General features: G+C 41.0%; 2 protein-coding genes across 2 annotated transcripts in view; one reads left to right on the top strand and one right to left on the bottom strand.

The window, feature by feature from the left end:
- Positions 1–16,869, top strand: part of rock2a (rho-associated, coiled-coil containing protein kinase 2a) — a 113,990-nt gene extending 97,121 nt beyond the window's left edge. The window contains exons 27-32 of the mRNA XM_078399264.1: positions 1,992–2,062; positions 3,144–3,232; positions 3,966–4,044; positions 4,181–4,448; positions 4,779–4,995; positions 14,948–16,869. Of these exons, the coding sequence (XP_078255390.1) occupies positions 1,992–2,062; positions 3,144–3,232; positions 3,966–4,044; positions 4,181–4,448; positions 4,779–4,995; positions 14,948–14,951 (728 nt within the window). The 3' untranslated portion in view covers positions 14,952–16,869. The remainder of the gene's footprint in view (positions 1–1,991; positions 2,063–3,143; positions 3,233–3,965; positions 4,045–4,180; positions 4,449–4,778; positions 4,996–14,947) is intronic.
- A 2,699-nt stretch (positions 16,870–19,568) lies between these two features.
- The window catches only part of slc66a3 (solute carrier family 66 member 3), a 30,913-nt gene continuing 26,065 nt past the window's right edge, over positions 19,569–24,416 (bottom strand). Inside the window, exons 7-8 of the mRNA XM_078399262.1 lie at positions 22,890–22,986; positions 19,569–21,251 (exon numbers count right to left, since the gene is read on the bottom strand). Coding sequence (XP_078255388.1) covers positions 22,895–22,986 — 92 coding nt within the window. The 3' untranslated portion in view covers positions 19,569–21,251; positions 22,890–22,894. The remainder of the gene's footprint in view (positions 21,252–22,889; positions 22,987–24,416) is intronic.

Here is a 24,416-nt window from a genome sequence, read left to right as displayed (position 1 = left end):
CTTCAAGATGCCTCCTTAAACCTATGTGTTTAGTCCTCTTTTAATCCTCTTCCAGCATGGCACTGTCAGATTTTGATGGCAAGCCATTTGCCTGATATGTATTAAAGGTGTTAAATAAATACCCTTTATTAGCTATCCATCTTTTCGGAAACAGGATGTTTATGTGATTCTAAGGAGACAGTAAAAACTTTCAGCCATGTTACATGGCATGATTTGTCTTATCAAACTGAAATCTCTTCCTGAATTGGAGAGAGGTGAAAAGTAAACCGTAGGTATAAGAATTTATATTTGGAATTAAATAATTGCAAAGACTTATTTTGCAAAGCACCTCCTTGATGAAAATCAACTTGGAAGTCAATGTTTATCTAATCAAACACATAAAATTCAAGCTGAGGGGAACTAAGTAATAGTTAAAGTGTCCATTTGAGTTTGGGTAAACTCAATCCATTTTCACAGTATGCACAAGCATATTGTAGTAATGGTAGTCTCATGAGATGGTTCTTATTGGATAGTGAGATGAATTATATGGCACTCTTGCATCAGTAAATGTAGAACTGAGATTTTTTTCAGAGGTGCAAAATAATTATCATTTTAGTTTGAAAAATGATAGTTTCATCCAATTACAAAGTACATTCTGCAAATGCAAATGTTGTGTGCAATAATTTATTTTTGTTCTTCCTCTACTACTTGACTATTTCTGTTCACTTTAGTTGATGTTTTATTCTTTTCTGCACTAACTAAAATAGTGAAAAATAATCATTTTCACTTTTCTACTTGTCTTGTCACCTTGGTTTTCTCAGTTCGTATCACTCAATCTCACACCACGGAGTCCATGTCTTTTAGCTACAAGCGTTCTTCCACATCCGTCACCATTGATACTAAGCCCTCTTATTCTCACCTCCATGATTTTGATTCCGAGTCTGACTCAGACGACGGCACAGAGCCCATTGTACACGCACAGTCTGACCTTGACTCTGAACCTGAGCTTGAATCTGAACCTGATTCCGCAGGTGATGTACTGCATGTGACAAACTCCTTTTGTTTTTATTTTAATTTAAATGCAGATATTAGAGTTTGTCTAACGGTCTTTGTAACAATGATTGAAACTGAATGTTGTTTGAGGAAAATGCATGAATGAAAATGCAGAAGAAAATTTCTTTAAAATGTGCTGCAAAAACTCAAATTTAAATATCTATTGTGCTTATTGGTATTGATCTACCTGTAGGGATTAAATTTCTGTCTGTATCTTCATCCAAAGAAGATGGTGAAAGAGCTGAAATATAACCTTATTAACTTTGATTTAAATTATTGGCTTCGCTGATCAGCCTAACCCTGAATGTTGATTATATGGCTTTATGTTTTGGCTTAAAATGCAAATTCCAGGTTGGTAAAGCTATTTTTTGTTTGAAATTGGTTAAATTAGAGGTGCTGTTACTTACACAATTTCCAATTCTAATTTGGATGTCAAATTTTTATCTATTAGCAGGTTTTACCTATGTGGTTTTCCTCCAAACTTTAGTTCGAAACTGACATTCACTCTGGCAGGTATTTTCCAAGGCTCTCTTCCAAATTCAAAGTAAAATCTGACATACATTTTCAGAATATAAAAATATATTGTTGAAACTGCTAAGGCTCTCATCTCCAGGCAACCAGGTCGAATACTTTCAGTGCTGATTGTGTGGAACTTGCATATTTACCCTGAGACTTTCGTCCACATTCCAAGGACATGCAATAAATAACTTCAACATGATAGACAGGAAGGAGAATCTGTGAGAGAGGGCGTGTTTGATGGGTAGGTGACAAAGAATAGTTTGTGGGAGGTGAATGTGGGACGATGGGAGTGATGTTCTGAGACCTGGCATTTACTCACTGAGTTGATCGGCCTCCTGTCACCAAAGAAATACGAGTAAGAGTTACTGATGGCACCCATTTTGATCCCCAGAATTTCTGGTCAACTGTTAATGTTTTAATTGCTTTTCTCTATTTTTTAGAATCTAGACTCGAAGGCTGGCTTTCCTTGCCTATGAGAAATAACACAAAAAAGTTTTTGTGGAGGAAACAGGTAAGCAAAGAAGTTCCCTGTTAATTATTATCCAGACTGCTGACCCTTAGCTTGATTTAAAATATTATTTGAATTTTAATTAGGTGTTACGTACAAAGAGATCTCTTAAGTTGTGGCAGTGTGCATGTAACAGAATAGATGGTACCAGCTATCTTTTGTGGTTTGCAACACGGGAGGATACTATGCCTGCTTATAGCTTTGATAAATAATCTTGGTACGTGTTTGCTGAATTCTATTTGGGAGTTTTGATTCTTAACAGGCAGGAATAGTAAAACTTATTTTTAATTATCTCAATGGAAATATTTTTGCAGTAAGTTTACTTTGTAAAGAATAACCAGCCAATTTGGTTAATCGCAGTTGTTGTTAAAGACAAAGTATATAAACACGGTTGCCAAAGTCCTCGCTAAATTCCTACAGACAATTGCTTCTGCCCTGCATTCATCAATCCTCTTGGTGACCTCTCCAAAAACCTCTTATCAGATTTGTGAGACATTATTTCTCACACTCAAAGCGATGCTGACCATCCCAAATCAATCCCACCCTATACACATGCTAGGAGATGTTATTCATAAGAATCCCCTCCAACAACTTACCCACCACTGGCATCAGGTTCACTTGCCTTTAGCTCCTTGGCTTGTCCTTCCTGACCACCTTAAATATGGGTAAAACATTAATCACCCTCCAGTCTTCCAGACTCCACCTGTGGCTGAAAATTATGCAGTTACCTCTGTAAAGACCTCCACAATTTCTTCCAAGTTTCCCACAAGGCCTGAGGATGCAGTTATTCAGACTCTGGGAATTTATCCACCTGAATTTGCTTTAAAATGACAATATCCTCTTTGGCAATTTATTATTATTTTTGACCAGCTGCCCTCCTTGTAAAGATTGCCATCTTTTTCTGTCTGTTTAAGCATCATATCCATTGACGGTCTTTGCTACGAAAAAGCTATTTTATAAATACAAGTTGTTGTGCTTCAATAAAAATATGGCTTAGATGATTTATAGGTTTAAATTTTTAATATTACAAACTTTCAGTGTTCCATTCAGGATTTATCTACATAATTATTATTTTATTTTACAGTATGTAGTTGTGAGCAGTAAGAAGATCCTATTTTATGATAGCGAGCAGGACAAAGAATTGTCTAATCCATCTATGGTATTGGATATTGAGTAAGTAGCTCATTTTATTCATACAAAGTTTTAATATGAAGGGAGTGGGTGATGCATTAAAGAAGGCTTCTACATGTGAGGTGAATCCACATTCTACTTGGTAGTCAGTGATCACAATAGGAGTATTGTTTGAAGTTCTGGTCACCCATTAAGGGAAGGATATGATGGCTTTGGAGATGGTGCAGAAGGGATTTACTGGAATGCTACCTGGATTCGAGGGTATTCGCTCTAAGGAGAGGTTAGATAAATTTGGATTGTTTTCTCTTGAGCTTTGGATGGTAATGAGAGTTTATAAAATGATACATGGCATAAATAGGGAAGACAGGCTGGAAATGTCCAATACTTGAGAGCAAGGTGAGGAGGTAAATTTAAAGGAGATTTGAGGTTTTTTTTGATGCAGAATGATACGTGTCTGTAATATGCTGCCAGGAGAGGCCGTGGAACCAGATGCAATAGTAGCATCAAAGAGGCTTTTGGATAGGTGCATGGATGACGGGACATGGATCCTGTGTGGGCAGACGGGCGTCGATTAATTTGGCATCATGTTCAACACAGACAACATGGGCCAAAGGGCCGGTTCCTGTGCTGTTCTGTTCAATGTTCTATGATTACTTGGATAGAGTTTGTGCAAACAGCTACACGAACACGAACAATATAGATTGTACTCAGAAAATTGTGCATTTGAACACTGAAATTTTGTGTTTTATTTCTAATTTTGCTGTTTTCTCCACAGCAAACTTTTCCATGTTCGGCAGGTTACACAGGGTGATGTATATAGAGCAGATGCCAAAGAGATTCCCAGAATATTTCAGGTAAGTGCATCTCCATCTCTATTATATCTCCATTTGAAGTACAATGAAAGGATGTTAATCTTGAAAATGATCATGATTACAATGCTTTAAATGTAATAACTGACTAGCACTAAAATATCTGTTGCGTAATCCTTAGATCCTTTATGCTAATGAGGGAGAAAGTAGGAAGGAACAAGAGTTTCCGGTGGAGCCTCCTGCCTTGGGAGAAAAGTCAAGCTACATTCCTCACAAAGGACATGAATTTATACCAACCCTCTATCATTTCCCAACTAACTGTGAGGCTTGTCCAAAGCCATTGTGGCAAATGTTTAAACCCCCACCAGCTCTGGAGTGTCGCCGATGCCATATTAAATGCCACAAAGATCACATGGATAAAAAAGAGGATCTTATAGCGCCCTGTAAAGGTAAGATTCAAAATATATCTTCATTTTGTATTGTATCAATAGCAGCATAAAGATATATTACGAGTTTGCTTACAATTTGAAAATCAAGGATCTCCATGCAAAGATGTTTTGGAAACAAGAATTACCTGGAATTTCATTGTCGTTTTCAAAATACAGAGAAAGTGAAAGGATAACTTGAAACTATTTCTGCTCTTGGTCATGGGATTGTGGCCTTTGCTTTCTTCTTCTGTATGCCTTCGTCTTTGAACAGTTTAGCAGTTTACTGTGGCAAATTCAACAATTATATTTGTCTTTGGTCGAAAATCATTAAGCTATATTCATCTTTTGCAGTAAATTATGATGTTTCATCCGCAAAAGACCTGCTGTTATTAGCTAATTCAACAGAGGATCAACAGAAATGGGTGAGTCGACTGGTGAAAAAAATTCCAAAGAAACCTCCTGCACATGATCCCAACTTCCACAGATCCTCACCTCGGTCCTCAATGCGGGTTCCACCTAACCAGTCGATGAGAAGGCCAAGCCGACAGCTTCCTGCAGCCAAACCCAGGTAAGTTAAGGATGTGTTAATTTTAACATCTTGCGTGTCTATCAGTAGCGAATTTTGGTAGAGGTGCATAAAGTTGACATGAACTTTTATGCTCTGAAGAAAATCCGTGTTCCCCAAATGTGTGTCTCTCTGCAGATTCTCTTTACAATTTTAATTTTTTTTAAATTTTAGTTAAATGCTGTAGATACCCAAACTCCAGAGTTCACATCTCAACCTGGCAACTTGCGCAGCTGAATTCAATAACTTCATTAATATCCTAGATACAATTCCACCAGGGTTCTCTATATTTTCATTGAGATGGATTTACTCTGACACCCTGATCCTCTTGCTACAGAGGAGAATGCACCATTTGCCTTCCTGATCGTTTACTGCACCTGCACACTACCTTTTAAAAATGCTTATATTAAGATATCCAGGCTCAATTGAACAGCCTGACACCTTTAATCTCTCATCATTTAACAATAAAATTGTCATTCTATTTTATTCCACCAAAGTGGATTTCTCACATTTGCCACGTTTGTACTGATTCGCTTTGCATCCCTGAAACCCAAGTATATTTCCTCTCAAACGACACTGCTGCTTCATTGAATATATCGCATGTTATTCTCTCATCCATATTACTGATATAAATTGTGAGCAGCACAGATTATAAGGGGATAAACAAGTTGCTGGTGGAGCACACGAGATCAAGCAGCATCAATAGAGACAGCTGATATTTTGGTTGGAGATCGAACAGCAGCACTGGGTGTAGAGGGAACATGGCCAACATGAAGTGATGAGAAGGAGAGAAAAGGAGAGAAGGAGATGAAAAAGCGGCTGGTAGATGACAGATGGAACCAGGTGAGATGGGAGAGGATGGGTTGAAGGATGCAGGTAGGGGAGGGAGAGGCAGAAGCTAGTAGGTGGAAACAGTTGAGGAAAAAAAAATAGGCGGATAAAGCTAGGGAGAAGAGGGGGAAGGTTGAGATAGACGTTGGGAGGTTGTAAGTGGAACCAGAGAGGGTGGGATAACGGGCGGATGGAACCAGGTCTGTGAAGTGAAAGTGGAAAATTCAAACTCTAATATTTCTGATCAAAAGGCACACTGCAAATCAAGGCCTCCTTTAAACTCACTGTGGTTCCATTGTCTGCATTTCGCTGTAATGTGTTTACAAGAACTGTACGTGGTTCCACAATTCTTGATTTCTCAATTGAAGAGGACCATTTGTATTTCCTTGGTTGGAAAATAGTTCACTACTTGTGGTGGCTCTTAAAGAGTGGGGAAATTAACTGTTTTTTTAAATGTGCTCATTTGCATTTATATTTTATATGATAACCACTGTTGCATTAATCTCTATTTGTTGCCCAAATATCTGGGTTTTCTTAAATTTTTCTCACTTTAAAAACCAAGCAGTCTTTTTATTCTTATTATTAATTACTCATTAAGAACTGACAGATATAACAGACTGAGCATTGTTTTGTTGGGGATTAAGTGTACATCAAAAAATTGGTATCAAAATGCACCACAGTCCCATTTGACGATGCTCTCCTTTGTTGTGCAGCAAAAAGGGAATAGTAGCTTTAACTGAGTTAGTCCAGCTCAGTGTGAAATCATCCATACTGCATCTAATAAGGATAGATTGAGATCAGCAAAATTCTTACCGCCCAGCGATTCAAACTAGTACCTTACTCATTATGCTCCTTGATCATGTGCCTCGATTTCCATTTTTGTTGCTGTTCTTATAGCTCTGACTCTGGCCCTGTTCTTCGAATCATCCTACATTGACATATTTTAATAGCATCAGTAAGTTTTAGAGACTATTAATTTACCAATTTTCACTTAACCATTTGTCCTGCATGTTTGCATGAATTTCTTTTTCTACAAGTAAACTGAAATTAGACTGTACAATTGTGACTAAAGAACATCAGCCTTGTTTTCACCAGATCATACAGTTAATAAAATTATGCACTTTAATCAACTTTTCTATGGTTATTGAATTTTGCAGTCCTGGACGTAACTGACCACGTGCTTTCCGCTGCATTTGATCCATTGCTTTTTATTTCTGCCACTGCACGGCCGAGACTCAGTTAGTTACAAGGCTGAGCAGCCTTCCAGTATCCTGCCAATTACTGTTTTCTGTATTAAAGTCTAGACAGTAGAGTGTGCAACAGGAAGGAAAAGTATTATTTTCTGTAAAGAAATGTAAAGTGTGGACACTGAATTGATGTGCATTTCCCCGAACTGTTGCAGATTGCTTGACATGGCCTTGAAAGACTGGGATTGGCCATTTGATGATGATGATGATGTTTTTGATTTTTGAAGAAGTTATTTTAACCTGAATGGGGTAAACTATCTGAAAAGCATTGGGTTTGAGCTCTTGCAGTGCATTTTCAGTGAAGCATGGTTTGGTGTGTGCTCCATCAACGTTTTCATTGAAAGAAACAATTCTAAAAACAGTTTTCGTTGCAGAGTTCCTATTTGAACTGTGCATATTATAGTGAACTTTGTTCTTTCTCCATCAATGTAGTCTGAATTTGTTGCTTTAATTTACAAGTAGGCTGATGATTTCAATACTTTAAGAAAATAGATTTTGTAAATTATAGAACAGAAAATATGGAACAGTCCTGCACAAGAACAGGCCCTAAGGCCCACATTGTCTTTGCTGAATACAATGCCAAGACCAACTTATTTGCCTGCACGTAATTCATATCCCTATTCCCTCAATATCAATGTGCCTTTCCAAAAGTCTCATAAATGCCTCTATCGTATCTGCTTCAACCACCACCTCGGCAGCGCATTCCAGGCACTCACCACCCTTTGTGTAAAATAAAATTTGCCCCTTACATTTCTTTTAAATTTTACCCTCTTACCTTTAAAGCTCAATATCCCTGCCTAGAGAGGCAAGCAAGCTTTAGCGCCTTATTCACTACCTTATTCACTACCCTATGTACATTTGTGTTGTCATTTACAGGGACCTCTGAACTTGCACCCCAATATGCCTGCGGTTTACTGTACATGTCCGGCCAATATAAGATGCCCCATGATGCATTATTTCATACTTGCCTGGATTAATTTCCATCTGCTCCACCGAACCTGTTGTCTGTTTTATGTCTATTGTACTTATCGTATGGATTGTACTGAAACCTTGCACAAAGGGAAAGGTCAATATGATCAATACATCGTGGAATACTTATTTGATCTGTCAGTGCTGTTCCTGCTGGCCTACAGGCGGAGATTGAAGTGTGAGGCACCAACAAAGTTTAATACAGCACAGTTTGAGGAGGTTGAGGGTTTACTGCCTTGACTCAGTGGACTGGAACATGTTCAAGGCTTCTTCATGCAGCCTGAATGAGTTTTGACATTGTTGGAATAAATCAGAGGATTAGGTAACATCTCTGGAGAATCTGCTGCTGAGTTATTCTAGCACTTTGTCTTTTTTGTCAACCAGCATCTGAAGCTCCTTCGTGCCTGAATGAGTATATCTCATTTATCACCAGTATCATCGGGAAATAAGTTGATTGCCGTGTGACAATGACAATTAGGATCGATGCGAACCAGAGCCTTAGATGAACAGGTTCCTCAAACCTTGAGGAACAGCTTGGTTCTCACTGCTGTCAGACTCCTGAACAAATCACCCTTTTCACGCCCCTTGCCCCTTTCCCAGAGTGCTGCAATGTACTCGTATTCGTAGCTCTACCTCATTTGCTGATTCCATTCTTGCACTTCAGTATTTTTTGCACTTCATGCAAAGATTACACAACAATCTTTGCACCAATTTGTTGTATTCCATTTGTTATTGTATTTATTGTTATATCTGTCATTACCATATACTGTTCACTCTGTTTCATGTGAACAAGGGATCTCATTGCACCCATGTGTATATATGACAATAATCGGGGTCTGTGTCCTCGGGCAACCATCCTCACTAGCTACAACTCCACAAAAATGAGTCATCAGCAATCTTTCTTATCAGCCACAGACGTTGTTCTCCAAGTTATTTATATTTGTGATAAGCAACCCAGTAACAATGCCTTCTGTGCGCCACTGGTTACAGACTTCTAGTTAGAAAAAAAACCCTCCACCACTTCCCCCTCATTCCTATCGCCAAGCCAATTTTAGTTTGGTAATGATAGCCATTTTGCCAAAACACTCTGGACTTTATGTTCCCTGACTTACTGGTCCAGCCGACCATACAGGACCTTGGCAAAAACCTTTAACGTCCACATATATACAGTGCCCTCCATAATGTTTGGGACAAAGACCCATCATTTATGTATTTGCCCCGGTTCTCCACAATTTGAGATTTGTAATAGAAAAAATCACATGTGGTTAAAGTGCACACTGTCAGATTTTATTAAAGGCCATTTTTATACATTTTGGTTTCACCATGTAGAAATTACAGCAGTGTTTATACATGTTCCCCCATTTCAGGGCACCATAACATTTGGGACACATGGCCACACAGGTGTTTGTAATTGCTCAGGTGTGTTTAAATGCCTGCTTAATGTAGGTAGAAGGAAGCTCTGAGTACCTAGTCTTTCCTCCAGTCTTTCCATCACCTTTGGAAACTTTTATTGCTGTTTATCAACATCAGGACCAAAGTTGTGCCACTGAAAGTCAAAGAAGCCTTTATTAGACTGAGAAACAAGAATAAAACCATTAGAGACATCAGCCAAACCTTCGGCTTACCAAATTCAAGTTTGGAACATCATTAAGAAGAAAGAGAGCACTGGTGAGCTTACTAATCGCAAAGGGACTGGCAGGCCAAGGAAGACCTCCACAGCTGATGACAGGAGAATTCTCTCTCTAATAAAGAAACATCCCCAAATACCTGTCCGACTGATCAGAAACACTCTTCAGGAGTCAAGTGTGGATTTGTCAATGACCACTGTCCGTAGAAGACTTCATGAATAGAAATACAGAGGCTACACTGCAAGATGCAGTGGTTAGCCACAAAAATAGGATGGCCAGGTTACAGTTTGCCAGGAAGCACATAAAAGAGCAACCACAGTTCTGGAAAAAGGTCTTATGGACGGATGAGATGAAGTTTAACATATCAGAGTGATGGCAAGAGCAAAGTATGGAGGAGAGAAGGAACTGCCCAATATCCAAAGCATACCACCTCATCTGTGAAACACAGTGGTGAGGGTGTTATGGCCTGGGCATGTATGACTGCAAAAAAATTGTCAATTCTTGAGTAGCCAAGTCAATCACCCGATCTGAACCCAATTGAGCATGCCTTTATTTGCTGAAGGGAAAACTGAAAGGGACTAGTCCCCCAAACAAGCATAAGCTAAAGATGGCTGCAATACAGGCCTGGCAGGGCATCACAAGAGAAGACACCCAGCAACTGGTGATGTCCATGAATCGCAGACTTCAATGCTTGCATGCAAAAGATATACTGTGGCGGCTCCCAAAGGTCGGGCCATTCCATTATCGAACCCTTCTGGGGGCGGCACCTACCTACAGGGATAAATGGCAGGGGTTAAGGCGCGATCACTCTCTTGCAGACTAGTCTGGTCAAGAGAACCACAGCGATTAAAACTCTTCCCGAAACACCTGGCTCCTCGCCTTCATTCGGGCCTAATCACTGCGCTACATTGGTGACCCCGATGTGATTCGAACACGCACCCTTCAGAAGGGTTGTTCGAGTTCCTGTGCATGCCGTTCGACCTTAAGAATGCCGCCCAGGCTTTTCAACGGCTAATGAACGGGGTGTGTCACAGTGTCGAGTTCGTCTTCATCTACCTCGATGACATCCTGATGGCCAGCCGCTCGTGAAAGGAGCACTGAGCCCACCTCCGACAGCTCAGTCAGCGGCTCAGCGAGCATGGCTTGGCTGTCAACATCGTCAAGTGCCGGTTTGGGTTGACTACTATCAACTTTCACGGCCACAGCGTGACTACACAAGGCGCGGTTCCCCTGCCAGACAAGGTCAACGCCATCCGCCGATTTCCCCGTCCATCCTCTGTGCGAGGCCTGCAGCAGTTCATCGGCATGGTCGCCTTCTATCACTGTTTTGTGCCATTAGCGGCCTAGATCGTGCGGCCGCTGTATCATCTTCTGGCGGGCAAGTGTAAGGACGTCAAGTGCACCGAGGAGGCGGTGGCGGCGTTTGACGGCGCGAAGGAGGCCCTTACTCGCCCTGCAATGCTGGTTCACCTGCAGGAGGATGCCCCGACCGCCCTTACGGTGGACGCCTCGGAGGCGGCGGTCGGTGCCGTGTTGGAACAGCTGACGGAGGGGGGTTGGTGGCCCCTGGCCTTCTTGAGCCGGCACCTCAACAACGCCCAGAGTAAATACAGTGCGTTCGACCGCGAGCTCCTTGCCCTGTACCTAGCGATGCGCCACCTCCGCTACTTCCTGGAGGGCCACCCCTTCACCGCTTACACGGACCACAAGCCGCTCATTTTCGCCCTGGCAAAGGTTTCCGACCCGTGGTCTGCACGGCGGCAGTTGGCGTATATCTCCGAGTTCACCACCTCCATCCGCTTCATCGAGGGGAGGGCGAACCGGGTGGTCGACGCGTTGTCCCGCCCCGCTGTCAATGCCATTTTCGAGGTGGCGCCCGGCATTGACTATTCTGCCCTGGCGGAGGCTCAGCTCACGGACGGTGAGGTGCCCGCCTACCGAACTGCCATCTCCGGCCTTCGCCTTGAGGATGTCCCTCTCAGCCCTGGAGGAACAACACTACTCTGTGATGTGTCGTCCGGTCAGCTGCGCCCCATCGTCCCTGCCACCTGGCGCCGGAGGGTGTTCAACATTATCCACGGGCTGGCTCACCCATCCATCCGGGCGACGACGGCACTTGTGGTTGCTCGTTTCATGTGGCACAGTCTGCGCAAGCAGGTTGGCCACTGGGCCCGCACCTGCATTCTGTGCGAGACGACCAAAACCCAGCGCCATGTCCGGGCGCCCCTCCAGGAGTTCGGTCTACCACACTGGCGGTTCGTGCACGTGGACATCGTGGGGCCTCTCCCACCATCCCGGGACATTACCCATCTCCTCACGGTAGTGGACCGCTTCACACGGTGGCCAGAGACCATTCCGCTGGCCGACACTTCAACCGCTACATGCGCTCGTGCGTTGTCCACGCACGGGATTGGTCGCTTTGGGGTGCCGGTGGACATCTCGTCGGACCGAGGGCCACAGTTCACCTCGGAGCTGTGGTTGGCCATGGCTCACTTGTTGGGCGTGCGGCTGCACCACACCACGACCTATCACCCGCAGGCAAACGGCCTGGTGGAGAGGTTCCACCGGCAACTCAAGGCAGCACTGAAGGTGCGACTCTCCGGCCCAGACTGGCTGGGCGCACTGCCGTGGGTCTTGCTGGGCATCCGAACGGCCCCTAAGGAGGACTTGGCCTCATCTTCGGCGGAGCTCGTTTACGGGTTGCTGCTCACGGTGACCAGGGAGTTCTTGCTGTCGGCGCCGGAATGCCCTCGTCCACCCTACAGCGCCTTCGCGATCGAGTTGGCAGGCTCGCGCCCGTGCCGACGTCCCGCCATAGGACATTCCGTCCGCTTGTGCCATCAGCCCTCCGGGACTGCCCTCCTGCGCCCACCGGACGCTGCTCCAGAGGCCGTATGAGGGCCCGTTCCGGGTGCTGGAACACGGACAGACGACTTTTGCGTTGGACATGGGGGGCTGGCCGGAGACCGTGTCGGCACATTTAGACATCGATCAGCTGGTTGCCCAGCCTCGGCCGCGAGGTCGCCCTCCTTCGCGGCTCCCTCCACCTGTGCCTCCGCCGGCCCCTCTGTCGGCCGACTTCCGTACGCGGTCTGGTCGGGTTGTGCGCCCACAGGTCCGTTTCGTGCCTCCGGTTCTGGGGGGGGGGGGGGGGTCCTGTGGCGGCTCCCAAGGGTCGGGCCATTCCATTATCGGACCCCTCGGCACAGGTATGGACTAGTCCGGGGGCGACCCCTAGCTACAGGAATAAATAGCAGGGGTTTAGGTGCGATCACTCTCTTGCAGACTCGTCTGGTCAAGAGAACCACAGCGATTAAAACTCTTCCCGAAACACCTGGCTCCTCGCCTTCATTTCGGGCCTAATCACTGCACTACAATACAACAAAATACTAAACATGACTACTTTCATTTACATGACATTGCTGTGTCCCAAACATTATGGTGCCCTGAAATGGGGGGACTATGTATAAACACTGCTGTAATTTCTACATGGTGAAACCAAAATGTATAAAAATGGCCTTTATTAAAATCTGACAATGTGCACTTTAACCACGTGATTTTTTTCTATTACAAATCTCAAATTATGAAGTACAGAGGCAAATAAATAAATGATAGGTCTTTGCCCCAAACATTATGGAGGGCACTTTACCATGTCTTTACCAAGAAAACGTCTGTTTTCTTAAGCACCTCAAAAGGTCACAATCAGTTTGAGGCAAAACAACCAATTCATAAAACAATGTTGACCCCCCCCCCCCCTCCCGAATTAGTCCCTGCCTTTCCAAGTGGTCATAAATCCTATCTAAGTCAAAGTAATTTGCCTGGATATGCAGCTAATATTTAACTGCTCTCAATTATGGCCGCATATTCCATTATCACATATTCCATTATCACATCGCCCGGTGCGGCCGCGGGACGTTTCGGTGCCCGGGGCGGCTCAGCCGCGGGGCCTTCCATCCCCTTGCGGGGGCTGTGCGTGTCGTTTGCCTCGGTAGGGGTCGAGCTGCCTGTCCGTGGGTGCGGGGGGAAGAGAGGGGAAGTTTTGTTGCCTCCATCACAGTGAGGGGGTGTTTGGAGTCACTGCGATGGATGTTTGTGTTGGGGTCGGGTGTCCTGTGTTCTTTTCTTTTTTGCTGTGTCTTGTGACTGCTGAAATTTCGTTCGGTATTTATACCGAATGACAATAAAGTGTTGTTATGTTATGTTATGTTATTATAAGCATGTGAATGACAAGCTTTTTTTAAGTCTTCCCTGCACATGCTCAGTAGTTTCTTGATTTTAAGGCAATAAAGGTGATTTTTTTCATTGAGCTTTTCAGAAGCATCATGCTGCTAATTTGGGGGAATGTGCCTTATCCTTCGATGGATAAAGCTGCAAAATCAATGACGTTAGCTGACATAGTACAATCTCATTATATTGCTCCTTATTATATTACAATTTGGGCTAAATCATGGTTTTTGTGTTCCCCAAGATGAAAATTGGGTAAATTTAGTTTCACTGATGCAGGTATTAAAATGTGTCTGCTGGCAACCGTATTATGTTTCATAGATACAAAGACAATCGGTGCAGGAGAAGGCCATTCGGCCCTTCGAGCCAGCACCACCATTCAATGTGATCATGGCTGATCATCCACAATCAGTACCCTGTTCCTGCCTTCTCCCCATTTCCCTTGATTCCGCCTGCCCTTAGAGCTCTCTCTAACTCTCTTTTGAATGCATCCAGTAAATCAGCCTCTCAGGCAGAGAATTCCACAAATTCACAACTCTGGGTGAAAATGTTTTTCCTCACCTCAGTTCTAAATGGCCTATCTCTTATTCTTAAACTGAGGCCCCTGGTTCTGGACTTCCCCCAACATCGGGAATATGTTTCCTGCATCTAGCGTGTCCAATCCCTTAACAATTTAAAATGTTTCTATAAGATCCCCTCTCATCCGTCTAAATTCCAGTGAATACAAGCCCAGTCGCTCCATTCTTTCATCATATGACAGTCCCGCCATCCCGGGAATTAACCTTGTGAACCTACGCTGCACTCCCTCAATAGCAAGAATGTCCTTCCTCAAATTAGTTAAAAGTTGCACCATTTGATTTTTAACAAGACATTAGTGAGGAACATTTTGATGGAGTAGCAGTATCTTACCAGCATGATGCATCTTCCAAACGTAGATCTACTGTTTTTGTATTCTTGACAAAAGCTAACATAAAAAGACATTAACTACAGAGGCAATTGCTTTTGGTATTCTAATTTAGGCATGTTTTAATTATATTTATCTTTTCTCTTTTTCAGTTAACCTGTCTTCTCGGGAAATGCAGTCATACGGTTCAAGATAATGGGTTTCATTGTTAAACAAAAAAGAGACTGTAATGTACTTTCTGACATTCAAACAAGGGTGCACAAAATGCTGCAATTTATTTTTAAGAGTGAGCTAAAATGATTACGTATCAAAAGTATCACAGTGGTTTACAGCACTTTGCAGCAAAGTAGAATTTTAACCTGGGTACAGTATTGGTCTGCTGCAGACCCAGACAGCAATAGAAGTTGAGTAAAAGACACCTCCAGGCTGCTTTTTATGTCTGAACTGTGCAGAGCTCTCTTCGATGTGATATTACTTGGCAACCAAGTGAACTAAACACTAGATTGGTTGGAACATAGGTTGGGGTAAATAAACCACTGTCCAAGAGTTTGGGTGTTGTAAAGAATGGTGAATTTGAGAGGTGGTGACATCAGTTCAACCAACATACGAAACCAAATATACCAAATGGTCATGTGGAAGTAATTGTGTTCGACCAGCCCAAGAGAGCTTTGGAAATTTCCAAGTCAGTCATACCTTTACAGTTTTATGCAGAATAGTAATTAGTCAGAGGAAACTCTCAGTTGTCTTGGCACACAATACATCATATGGTATATATAAAGAAGAAGCTTTTGTTATCACAGTTGCATCTATGCACTTGTATAAAGCCATAGAGTTTAACAGACTTGCTTATGAGCATTTTATAGGAAGCTGCATCTGAAAGGATTGTGGGGAAACTGCAGCCCTTCGGATTGTGGAAATTTTGGAGAATGTTATCAGTCATAAATACACACTTTATGATGGGCAATCCATGATTTTCACTTCAGAAATAACGCCTTAATTTAACATTTTTCTAAATGTTTGCCCATCTTGTTAAATTGAAGTTTACTGATGATTGTTATAATGGGAATTAAATGAAAGTTTATTGTTAAGAAAAATAGTGCACTATTTTTACACGTAACCATTTGCATTTGCATTGGCCAATTTTGAATGTTTCTATAAAATTATTGAAGAAAATATTTCAAGTATGGAATCTTTTTAAAAAAACTAGTTATGGTAAAACTGTTACTACCCATTGCAGACAGAAAATTATAAAAGGAATGATATGTTCTTGTCCCATTTGATAATACTGTAATAGAAAATTTACGGAACTTGTAATCCTTTAGAGTCACTAAGTGCTATGAAACCTTATTTGCCTTGGTTTGTGTAGCAGTCTAGATGTTTTATTTTCATTATTATTTCTAAAAAAAGAGCATCTGTGTTAGTTTTACTACATTCTCACAGTACATATAAAGATTTTCACACTCTAAAATGATTTAACTAAAGTCATACTGTAGATGTATTCTAAAGTTTGAATGGAGTTCTCTAACACTGCAACTGTAGTATAGACTAGTATGGTTGCAGTAGTTTGTTATGAGGACTCTGAATAGCTGGGAAGCTGAGGCCTTGCAAATGGGGCACTCGCACAGATATTTTACATGTCATCTTACAAAAATACATAATTTATATTGGCTTGGCCATTGTATTTATAAAGGCTATCAACTTGAAATGCATGTTTTATACAACTACAGTATGCTAAAGATAATGTAAAACATATTTGACAATAAAACCATTATGTAGCCTTCAAATTTTTGTGTTTTTCATCATTATTTGCTTTTGCCCACCCCCATGTACATATTGTCATGAATGCCTTTAGCATTATTTTTCTGTTTTAACAGGATTATGTCACACCTGTTGTAGTCGTTTTCTATTGCCCTGTCCTTTTGCATGTTTTTATTACCAGATTTGTGATCTTTATTCTTGCCATCTTTAATGTTCATTAGCTTTTGTGTATATTTTGGACGGCACAGTGGCGTAGCAGTAGAATTGCTGCTTTACAGCGCTTGCAGTGCTGGAGACCCGGGTTCAATCCCGACTACAGGTGCTGTCTGTATGGAGTTTGTGCGTTCTCCCTGTGAACGCGTGGGTTTTCGCCGAGATCTTCGGTTTCCTCCCACACTCCAAAGACGTACAGGTTTGTAGGTTAATTGGCTTGTTATAAGTGTAAATTGTCGCTAGTGTGTGTAGGATAGTGTAGTGTATGGAGATCGCTGGTCGGTGCAGACTCGGTGGGCCGAAGGACCTGTTTTCATGCTGTATCTCTAAACTAAACTAAATCTGCTATTGAGAACATTTGTTTGTGTTTATCTTAAGTTTTCAACTTATTGGCAAAAATACTCAATTCCAGTTAAACCAGAGGCTTAAATTATGATATATTAAATTCATCAAACTTCCAAAAGCAAGTCAGAGTGAAGTTTAATCCAAATTTAACATTCTGAAGGAAAGATTTGTAATACAATTGTAGTTGATGTGCTGGGTTTCTTTAGTAGACATACCAAATACATCTTCTGGTGAATACTGCTACTGGTTCTCTGTATATAAAATCCCTTAAGGATGCGATTGCCTAATTAATACTTCAAATGACAAAAAAAACTAGCTTGGTGCTGATGCTAGATAAACAATTGGTAAAACTATTTACAATATTGCAGCTTCATCAATACACTTTGGTTCACTGTGCCTCTACCTTGTGAGGGTGAAGATTGATAAGACCTGTCTTGATGGTGGGCATTTCGACTGCGAAGAAGCCACTGGAGACTGAAGTTGGTAGATGTAAAAGTATATACACTCCACAAGCAGGCATTCTGGAGTAGACCTGGTAGAAAACCAACTCCGGGGCGAAACAAACTAGGATCTCCCGGAGGTTTAATACTCTTTGGGCAAAAAGATTAACAGCATGTGGGTAAATACATGTTCAATAGTAATAATTACTGTTTACTTCAGCAATCTGGATGTAGATATGTGGTTCCATGGAAATACATATTTACAATAGGAACACATCTGTTCGTTGGTGTGCCAGACGAGACGGGCTTGTTCATTCCTGGAGACACAAGGAACTGCAGATGCTGCTTTACAAAAAAAAGACACAAATTGCTGGAGTAACTCAGTGGGTCAGGCAACATCTCTGAAAACATGGAAAGGCAACGTTTCTTAATTTGGCGAAACAATGAAGTAGCCTACAAACCAGAATGAAGCTGTGCTTGATGGCCAGTCCATAAATTATATCGTGGCTGAGAAGTACTTCCATCTGATGACACCTCCATCAAGTGTAATACTTTATACCAATGTCCTTTGGAGACAAACTGCTTTAGTTAAGGGAAATTTAATTTCCGGTCTATTTAGAGTATCATCTCTCTGCTTCTGAAAGTGATTGGGTTATGAAGGTCGGAAAGAAACAGCAGGGAGCACCAAGTTTATATTTTTAGTTTTCAATATGTGACTTCTTGGGTTTCCCATCACGTAAATTAATTTACCAGGCCTTAAACTATGGCATTTCTACCATGCTTCTCCACCCCTCAGCCTCCCAGGAACAGATAATGACAAAATCCCAGTACAAAATGGCGGGACCTACTGTCAGATGTCTTGGCCGGGTGGGGGTAGACAGGGGGAGGGTATTGCATAATCTGTTGTGTGTATTCAGCAATGTAACATCCGAGGGGAAACAAGTTCCTGAACCTTGTTAATATATCGCCACCTTTTCCTCCAGGGAGTTGCTCACGATTTCAATATTCTTCATCTGAGTATTCTACGTATTTTACAGATGGACAATGTTCAAAAGGGAGCAAAGAGCAATGCTAATTTTTTATTCGCTTTTTCACCCCTGTTTTTCTCTGGTGTGCACGGTCCATTGGATGATAATTGGATTCTGCCAATCTCTCTCAGAAAACATAAACTATTAAATGCCTCTCCCCACCTGGGACCCAGTTGGAGCCTGAGACCTCGCTCCCTCCTTGTCTGGCTCATCCACCAATTTATAGTCCAGGTGTGAAGATGGATAACTGCCCCTGAAATATTACTACAAAAACTTGGAAATTCTACCAATAGCACATCAAGGGACAAACAAGTGCATGAGAGGCCTGTGAGCAGGTGGATGGTCACAAGAGTGCAGTAGACAACTCCGTTAATGCAGCCACCTCGTTTTGAAAATAGAGTAAGTAATAACATTGATGCTAGTAACAAGGACTGGCAGATCCTGGCCCATGTACATATTGAATACACACTCTATATGGTAGAGAAAGAAGAAAGTATGCCATCCATTCCCAAGGTACATTGCATTCTGAGGAATGGAGTCCTAGAGCATGGAAACAGGTTATTCGGCCCAACTTGCCCAGATTGCCCCATCTAAACTAGAATCATGTGAAAGCGTTTGGTCCATATCCTCTAAATCTTTCTTATCCATGAACCTGTCCAAATGTATTTTAAATGTTATTGTATCTGTCGTAACTACTTTCTCTGGCAGGTTGTTGTATATATTCGCCACTCTCAGAGTGAAAAAAAGTTGCCTCTTTGACCCACTTTGCCCATGCCGACCAAGTCCTATTCGCCTGCATTTGTCCCATGTCAACCAAACAGTGCTGATTTATTTTCCATTGTGGCAGAATGAATTGTGATTTGCAGCTAAACCGATTGCTGGCATAATCTAGGAAGAGAAAATCAAGCACTATAACCAGTTCAACAAATGTGAGCCATTGATGCAGATGGTATTGGTGAACAAAAAAAACATACAATGTTTTGCTTTAGTCAAAATGATACATTTATGTAAAAAATAGCATTGTCAGATGAAAAATTACATTGGACGGGTGTTTCCATACAATATGATCCAACACAGATATTTAAACTCCATATTTATCATTCAATGCATTTGTTTTCCAGATGTCAGAAACTGTTGCAAATCAAGTACTATTTCTAAATCTGCACTGTGTTAAAGTGTAAAAATATTTACAGGAATCCAAACATGAAACTACATTAAAAGTTGTCCTTTGGGTGGTTTGCCCAAATCCCAGTTTAACATGCCATTAGGGGAAAATAGTAAGAGTAGTTTACACAAGATCATTGTGCTATATATATATTATATATAGCTTTAGCTGCACCTGTGGAAATAGGATGAAGTATTGCTTGTCTAATCACAAGCTGGTGACCCAGCATAGACAATTTTCATCCTAAACCAAGTAGCAAATACAGGATGTGCATTCAAAAGGCATAAATGAATGAAAACTCTAGATAGCTGAATTATTATTTACTCATTCAAAGTGTTTCCCCAAAGTGAGTCTACTGTATTTATATATTTTCATCCAATTTGGTCAACTACAAATGCCAAGCCATAGAAAAAAAAGAAATATTAATCACTGCACAGAGCTGTGAAAAGTTCTTAGTGCCCATCTCTAAATGTGTTAATTAAAATGTTATTGAGGTGTTTTATACAAAATTGTCTTCACTTCCACTATTTCAATACACTAAAATTGAAAAAAACTGCTCCAATCAATTAAATGCAGAAAGCTATAAAATATATTTTAAATGGCTATATTGAAAACAATAAAAGCCTAGTATTAAGGGTTATTTGTGACTTCATTGTTTTTAAATGGGATGTATGAAATGCAGCAGCCAATATGGGCTTAGTAAGTATCAAAAAATAACAAGAATAGACGTTGGTCAAGATGAGACCATACACATTAGTTGTGGTATATTTTGCACACACTTGAGAGAGTGGAGGGGGTGATGACAGTTCCAGAAGACCGCATGTTCAACTGTGTAGTTGACTCAGAATATCAGTCTGGATTTCCGTGTTAATGAAGCAATTGAACATAGACTTCAAATAGCAAGATGAGAATGGTGTCAATGGAGCAAGAAATGACATTGTAAAATTAAATGTGAACTAAAACTTATTTGCTTCTCTGGGAATTTTTTTCTATTTGGAATAAAAACAAGATTTGATTATTTTCCCCCAACTGATGTCGCAAAATAAACTTCCCATTGACTCTCTGGGAGCCTCACTGAAATTATAATTTGGGAAGTAAAACAATGTTTTGAAGAGGTGAAACATAGAATTTTAAATATGAACTAAGCGTCAAAACCTATTCTCTTAAATTAAAGTTCAAATTATATGGTTTTAGGATTAGATAGACCTGTAGTTAATAAACTATTGGAAATAATAGACTGCCTTAAGAAATCAATCTTTATCCATCAAATCTCCACTTTACTAAACGAATAGATTTTATAACCTGTTTTGTTATACTTTAATGTTTAACATTGTAAAATAACATTTGTGAAAAGTAAAACCATGTACATCTCCCATCAGTGCACTATTCCTTATATCATCTGTGCTTTTATTTTGTTTGTGCAAATCGGCTCTGAGTCAAATAACTTTAAATTTCTTTCTGTTCTGTTTTGGTCCCAATTTGTCTTCTAACACTTCTGTTTTTCCATCTGTAATTAAGAATGGAATTCACTTATTGCAGTAGGCAGACACATTATTACCCATGTCTCCCAATTTTGTGACTGTGTCAAGATGGCGAGGGCAAGTGACCGCACCTGTTCCTGATTTTTTTTCTTTTTGTTAATCACCCTTCCCTAACAAGTTACACATTGCAGATATGGCTCCAGCATCTCTTCCAAAGAAACCCTGGTAGTTATCACTCTTGTTACTTAAAATGTAGCTGCCACAGGCAAGACTGGTAATGTTCAGAGTCCTGAATCTGTTTTCAATTGAGGTGAAGGGGCAAGGGGCAGAGTTCCACACTAGAAATCTGGAAGAGAGTGTTTTTGCCTCTGTTCCCTGGTCATTGGCTACTGAAGTGAGAGGGTGACTGACTGGGCCTGGGCAGCCTTTGGAACCAGCTCACAGGTACAGAGAAAAGGGAACAATTAAAAGGGAGATCACAAATGGAGGAGGATAGCTGTGGTTGCATTGGCTCAGCTTGATGAAAGAGCATGGTTAGAATGGGTTACCTTGCTGCGTTGAAAGAATGGATTGACTGGGCTTATATTCACTGGAATTTAGAAGTATGAGAGGGGATCTTATAGAAACATGTAAAATTCTTAAGGGATTGGACAGGCTAGATGCAAGAAAAATGTTCCCGATGTTGGGGGAGTCCAGAACCAGGGGTCACAGTGTAAGAATAAGGGGTAGGCCATTTTGTACTGAGATGACAGAAAACTTTTTCACCCAGACAGTTGTGAATCTGTGGAATTCTCTGCCACAGAAGGCAGTGGAGGCCAATTCACTGGATGCATTCAAAAGAGAGTTAGATAGAGCTCTTAGGGCTAACAGAATCAAGGGATATGGGGAGAAAGGAACGGGGTACTGATTTTGGATGATCAGCCAAGATCATATTGAATGGCGATACTGGCTCGAAGGGCCGAATGGTCTATTCCTCTATGTTTCACATTAATTATACTGCAGTTGACCTCACACCAAGTGCTCTTTCAGGAATAAAACCCAGCATATTTAATGTTGGTATCATTAGTGCAGAGATAAGATATAATAAACAATCTAAACTTAGTTTTGCATGGTAATTGCTTTGGGGTAATTCTGGGGGATTCTGCGAAAAATAACAGTAAGCCACAGGTTAGAGTTAGTCCTGTCTTTTGAGGTTTGACTGATACGAATCAGTTTGCGATTTTCTAACAATTTTGCTTGATCAATGGGAGTAAGAACATCCATCTGTTTTGTTTGGGCTTGTTATTATGGATGTAATTATCTGTATGATTCAAAAAGACTTTAAAAAAACACTTCTCAGGGTTTATTCTCATCCACTTGCTGGCTACAATGCAGCTGAGTGGCATTGACTGAAGATCAAGTGCTGAACTGAATAAAAAGATGCCCTGCCAAATTTTGTTGATCAATAACTAGCCTTGTTCAAGAACAGAGACTACACAGTTACATAGGGCTTCAAAATGTCTTGCCACCACCACAACCTTTCTTTTTTTGAAGAAGCATTTTTGAGGATGTTTAGGTTGATTGTCTTTGCATCATATTACAATCAAACAATGAAATTTTCTGGAGGATTTTGATTCCTTCCAGAAAACCAGATGTGCAATTCTAGCTGAGACACGGCTCCTCACCATGTTCATTCTTCTTTCTTTCCAGTCTTCCTGTAGTAGATGATTGTCATCAAAACCCATATGTTCAACAAACACATAACCACATAACGTATAATCACTGGAAAGGAAATCAGAACTATTATATAAAATGTGCATTTTTAGTTCACTACTTTCTGACCAAATGCATACCAATCACATTGATGTTAGTAATTATCAAAAGCATTTTTTATTTGCATTCATTTGAAGTTCAAAGAATCTCCCCCAGTACCTTCTCAGGTTCAGTGAGATTGATCCTTCCCATTAGCATTGAGTGTTAAGCTTGCTGAAATAAGGGTGCTTTATTTAAAAAGGTTCGTATTACTTCTCCCAATCCGCTAGAAGTGCTATTCAAAATAACTCCTCCTTGAGCTCAATGGTAGATGAAGTTTAATCCGAGCAAGTGTGAGGTGTTGCACTTCGCGAGGTCAAATGTAAGGAGAAAGTTTTCTGTTATTGGCAAAGTTCTTAACAGCATTAATATAGAGAGATCTTGGGGTCCAAGTCCATAACTCCATGAAAGTGACAACACAAGTAGAGAGAGCGGTAAAGAAGGTCGACACAAAAAACTGAAGTAACTCATCGGGTCAGGAATAGGTGACATTTCTGCTCACGACCCTTCTTCATACAGGGAAAGGGAAACGAGATATAGATGGTGATATCGAACAAATGAATGAAAGATCCAAAAAAGTAATGGTGATAAAGGAAACAGGCCATTGTTAGCTGTGGGCTAGATGAAAATTAGTTAGACAATGAAACTCAACAAGACAACTTTGAACAACGAATTGGGTGGGGGAGAGATGGAGAGAGGGATACCAAGGTTGATGTTAGAGAAATCTATGTTCATACCACTGGGTTGTAAGCTGTCCAAGCGAAATAAAGTAAAGTACAGTGTGTTTGCCTTCATTGGTGGAGACATGTGCAAGAGTCAGGCAGTTATGATGTATCTTGAAAAGGACTTTGGTTAGGTTGCATTTGGATTATTATGTGCAGTTCTGATTCCCTCATTACAGGAAGAATGTGGAAGCTTTGAAAAGTGCAGAAGAGTTTTTTTCTGGACCATTGGAGGTTGAGAAGACACCTGGTAAGCTATATAAAATGATAAGAGGTATAGATAGAATAAACAGTCAGAACCTTTTCCCCCAAGAGTGGCAATGTCAAAGACTACCAGATTACTGTCAAAACCCGTCTGTTTTACTAATACCGTTTGGACATGAAATCTGCTGCCTTGATCTGGCCTACATGACTAAAAGTCTTAACTAACTTCCAAAACCGCTCAGTAATAAACTTTTTTCAAGAGCAATTAGGGATTCACAATACATGCTGTACTGCTAGCATATCCAGTGAATTATCCTCCTACGAGTCATTTCAATGCAGAATTACATACTTGTCATCAAATAGCAGACTACTTAGTTGTATACTGAATGAGAAAGCATACTTTTAGTAGACCAGATGAAAATAGCTATAGCAATTTTCATATTAATCACTGTGGTTAGTTATGATATTCAGAAA

This window comes from Rhinoraja longicauda, chromosome 5, assembly GCF_053455715.1.
Source record: "Rhinoraja longicauda isolate Sanriku21f chromosome 5, sRhiLon1.1, whole genome shotgun sequence".
Lineage (NCBI taxonomy): Eukaryota > Metazoa > Chordata > Chondrichthyes > Rajiformes > Arhynchobatidae > Rhinoraja > Rhinoraja longicauda.
The sequence above is the reverse complement of the archived record's forward strand: the minus strand, read 5'-3'. Positions and strand labels throughout refer to the sequence as shown.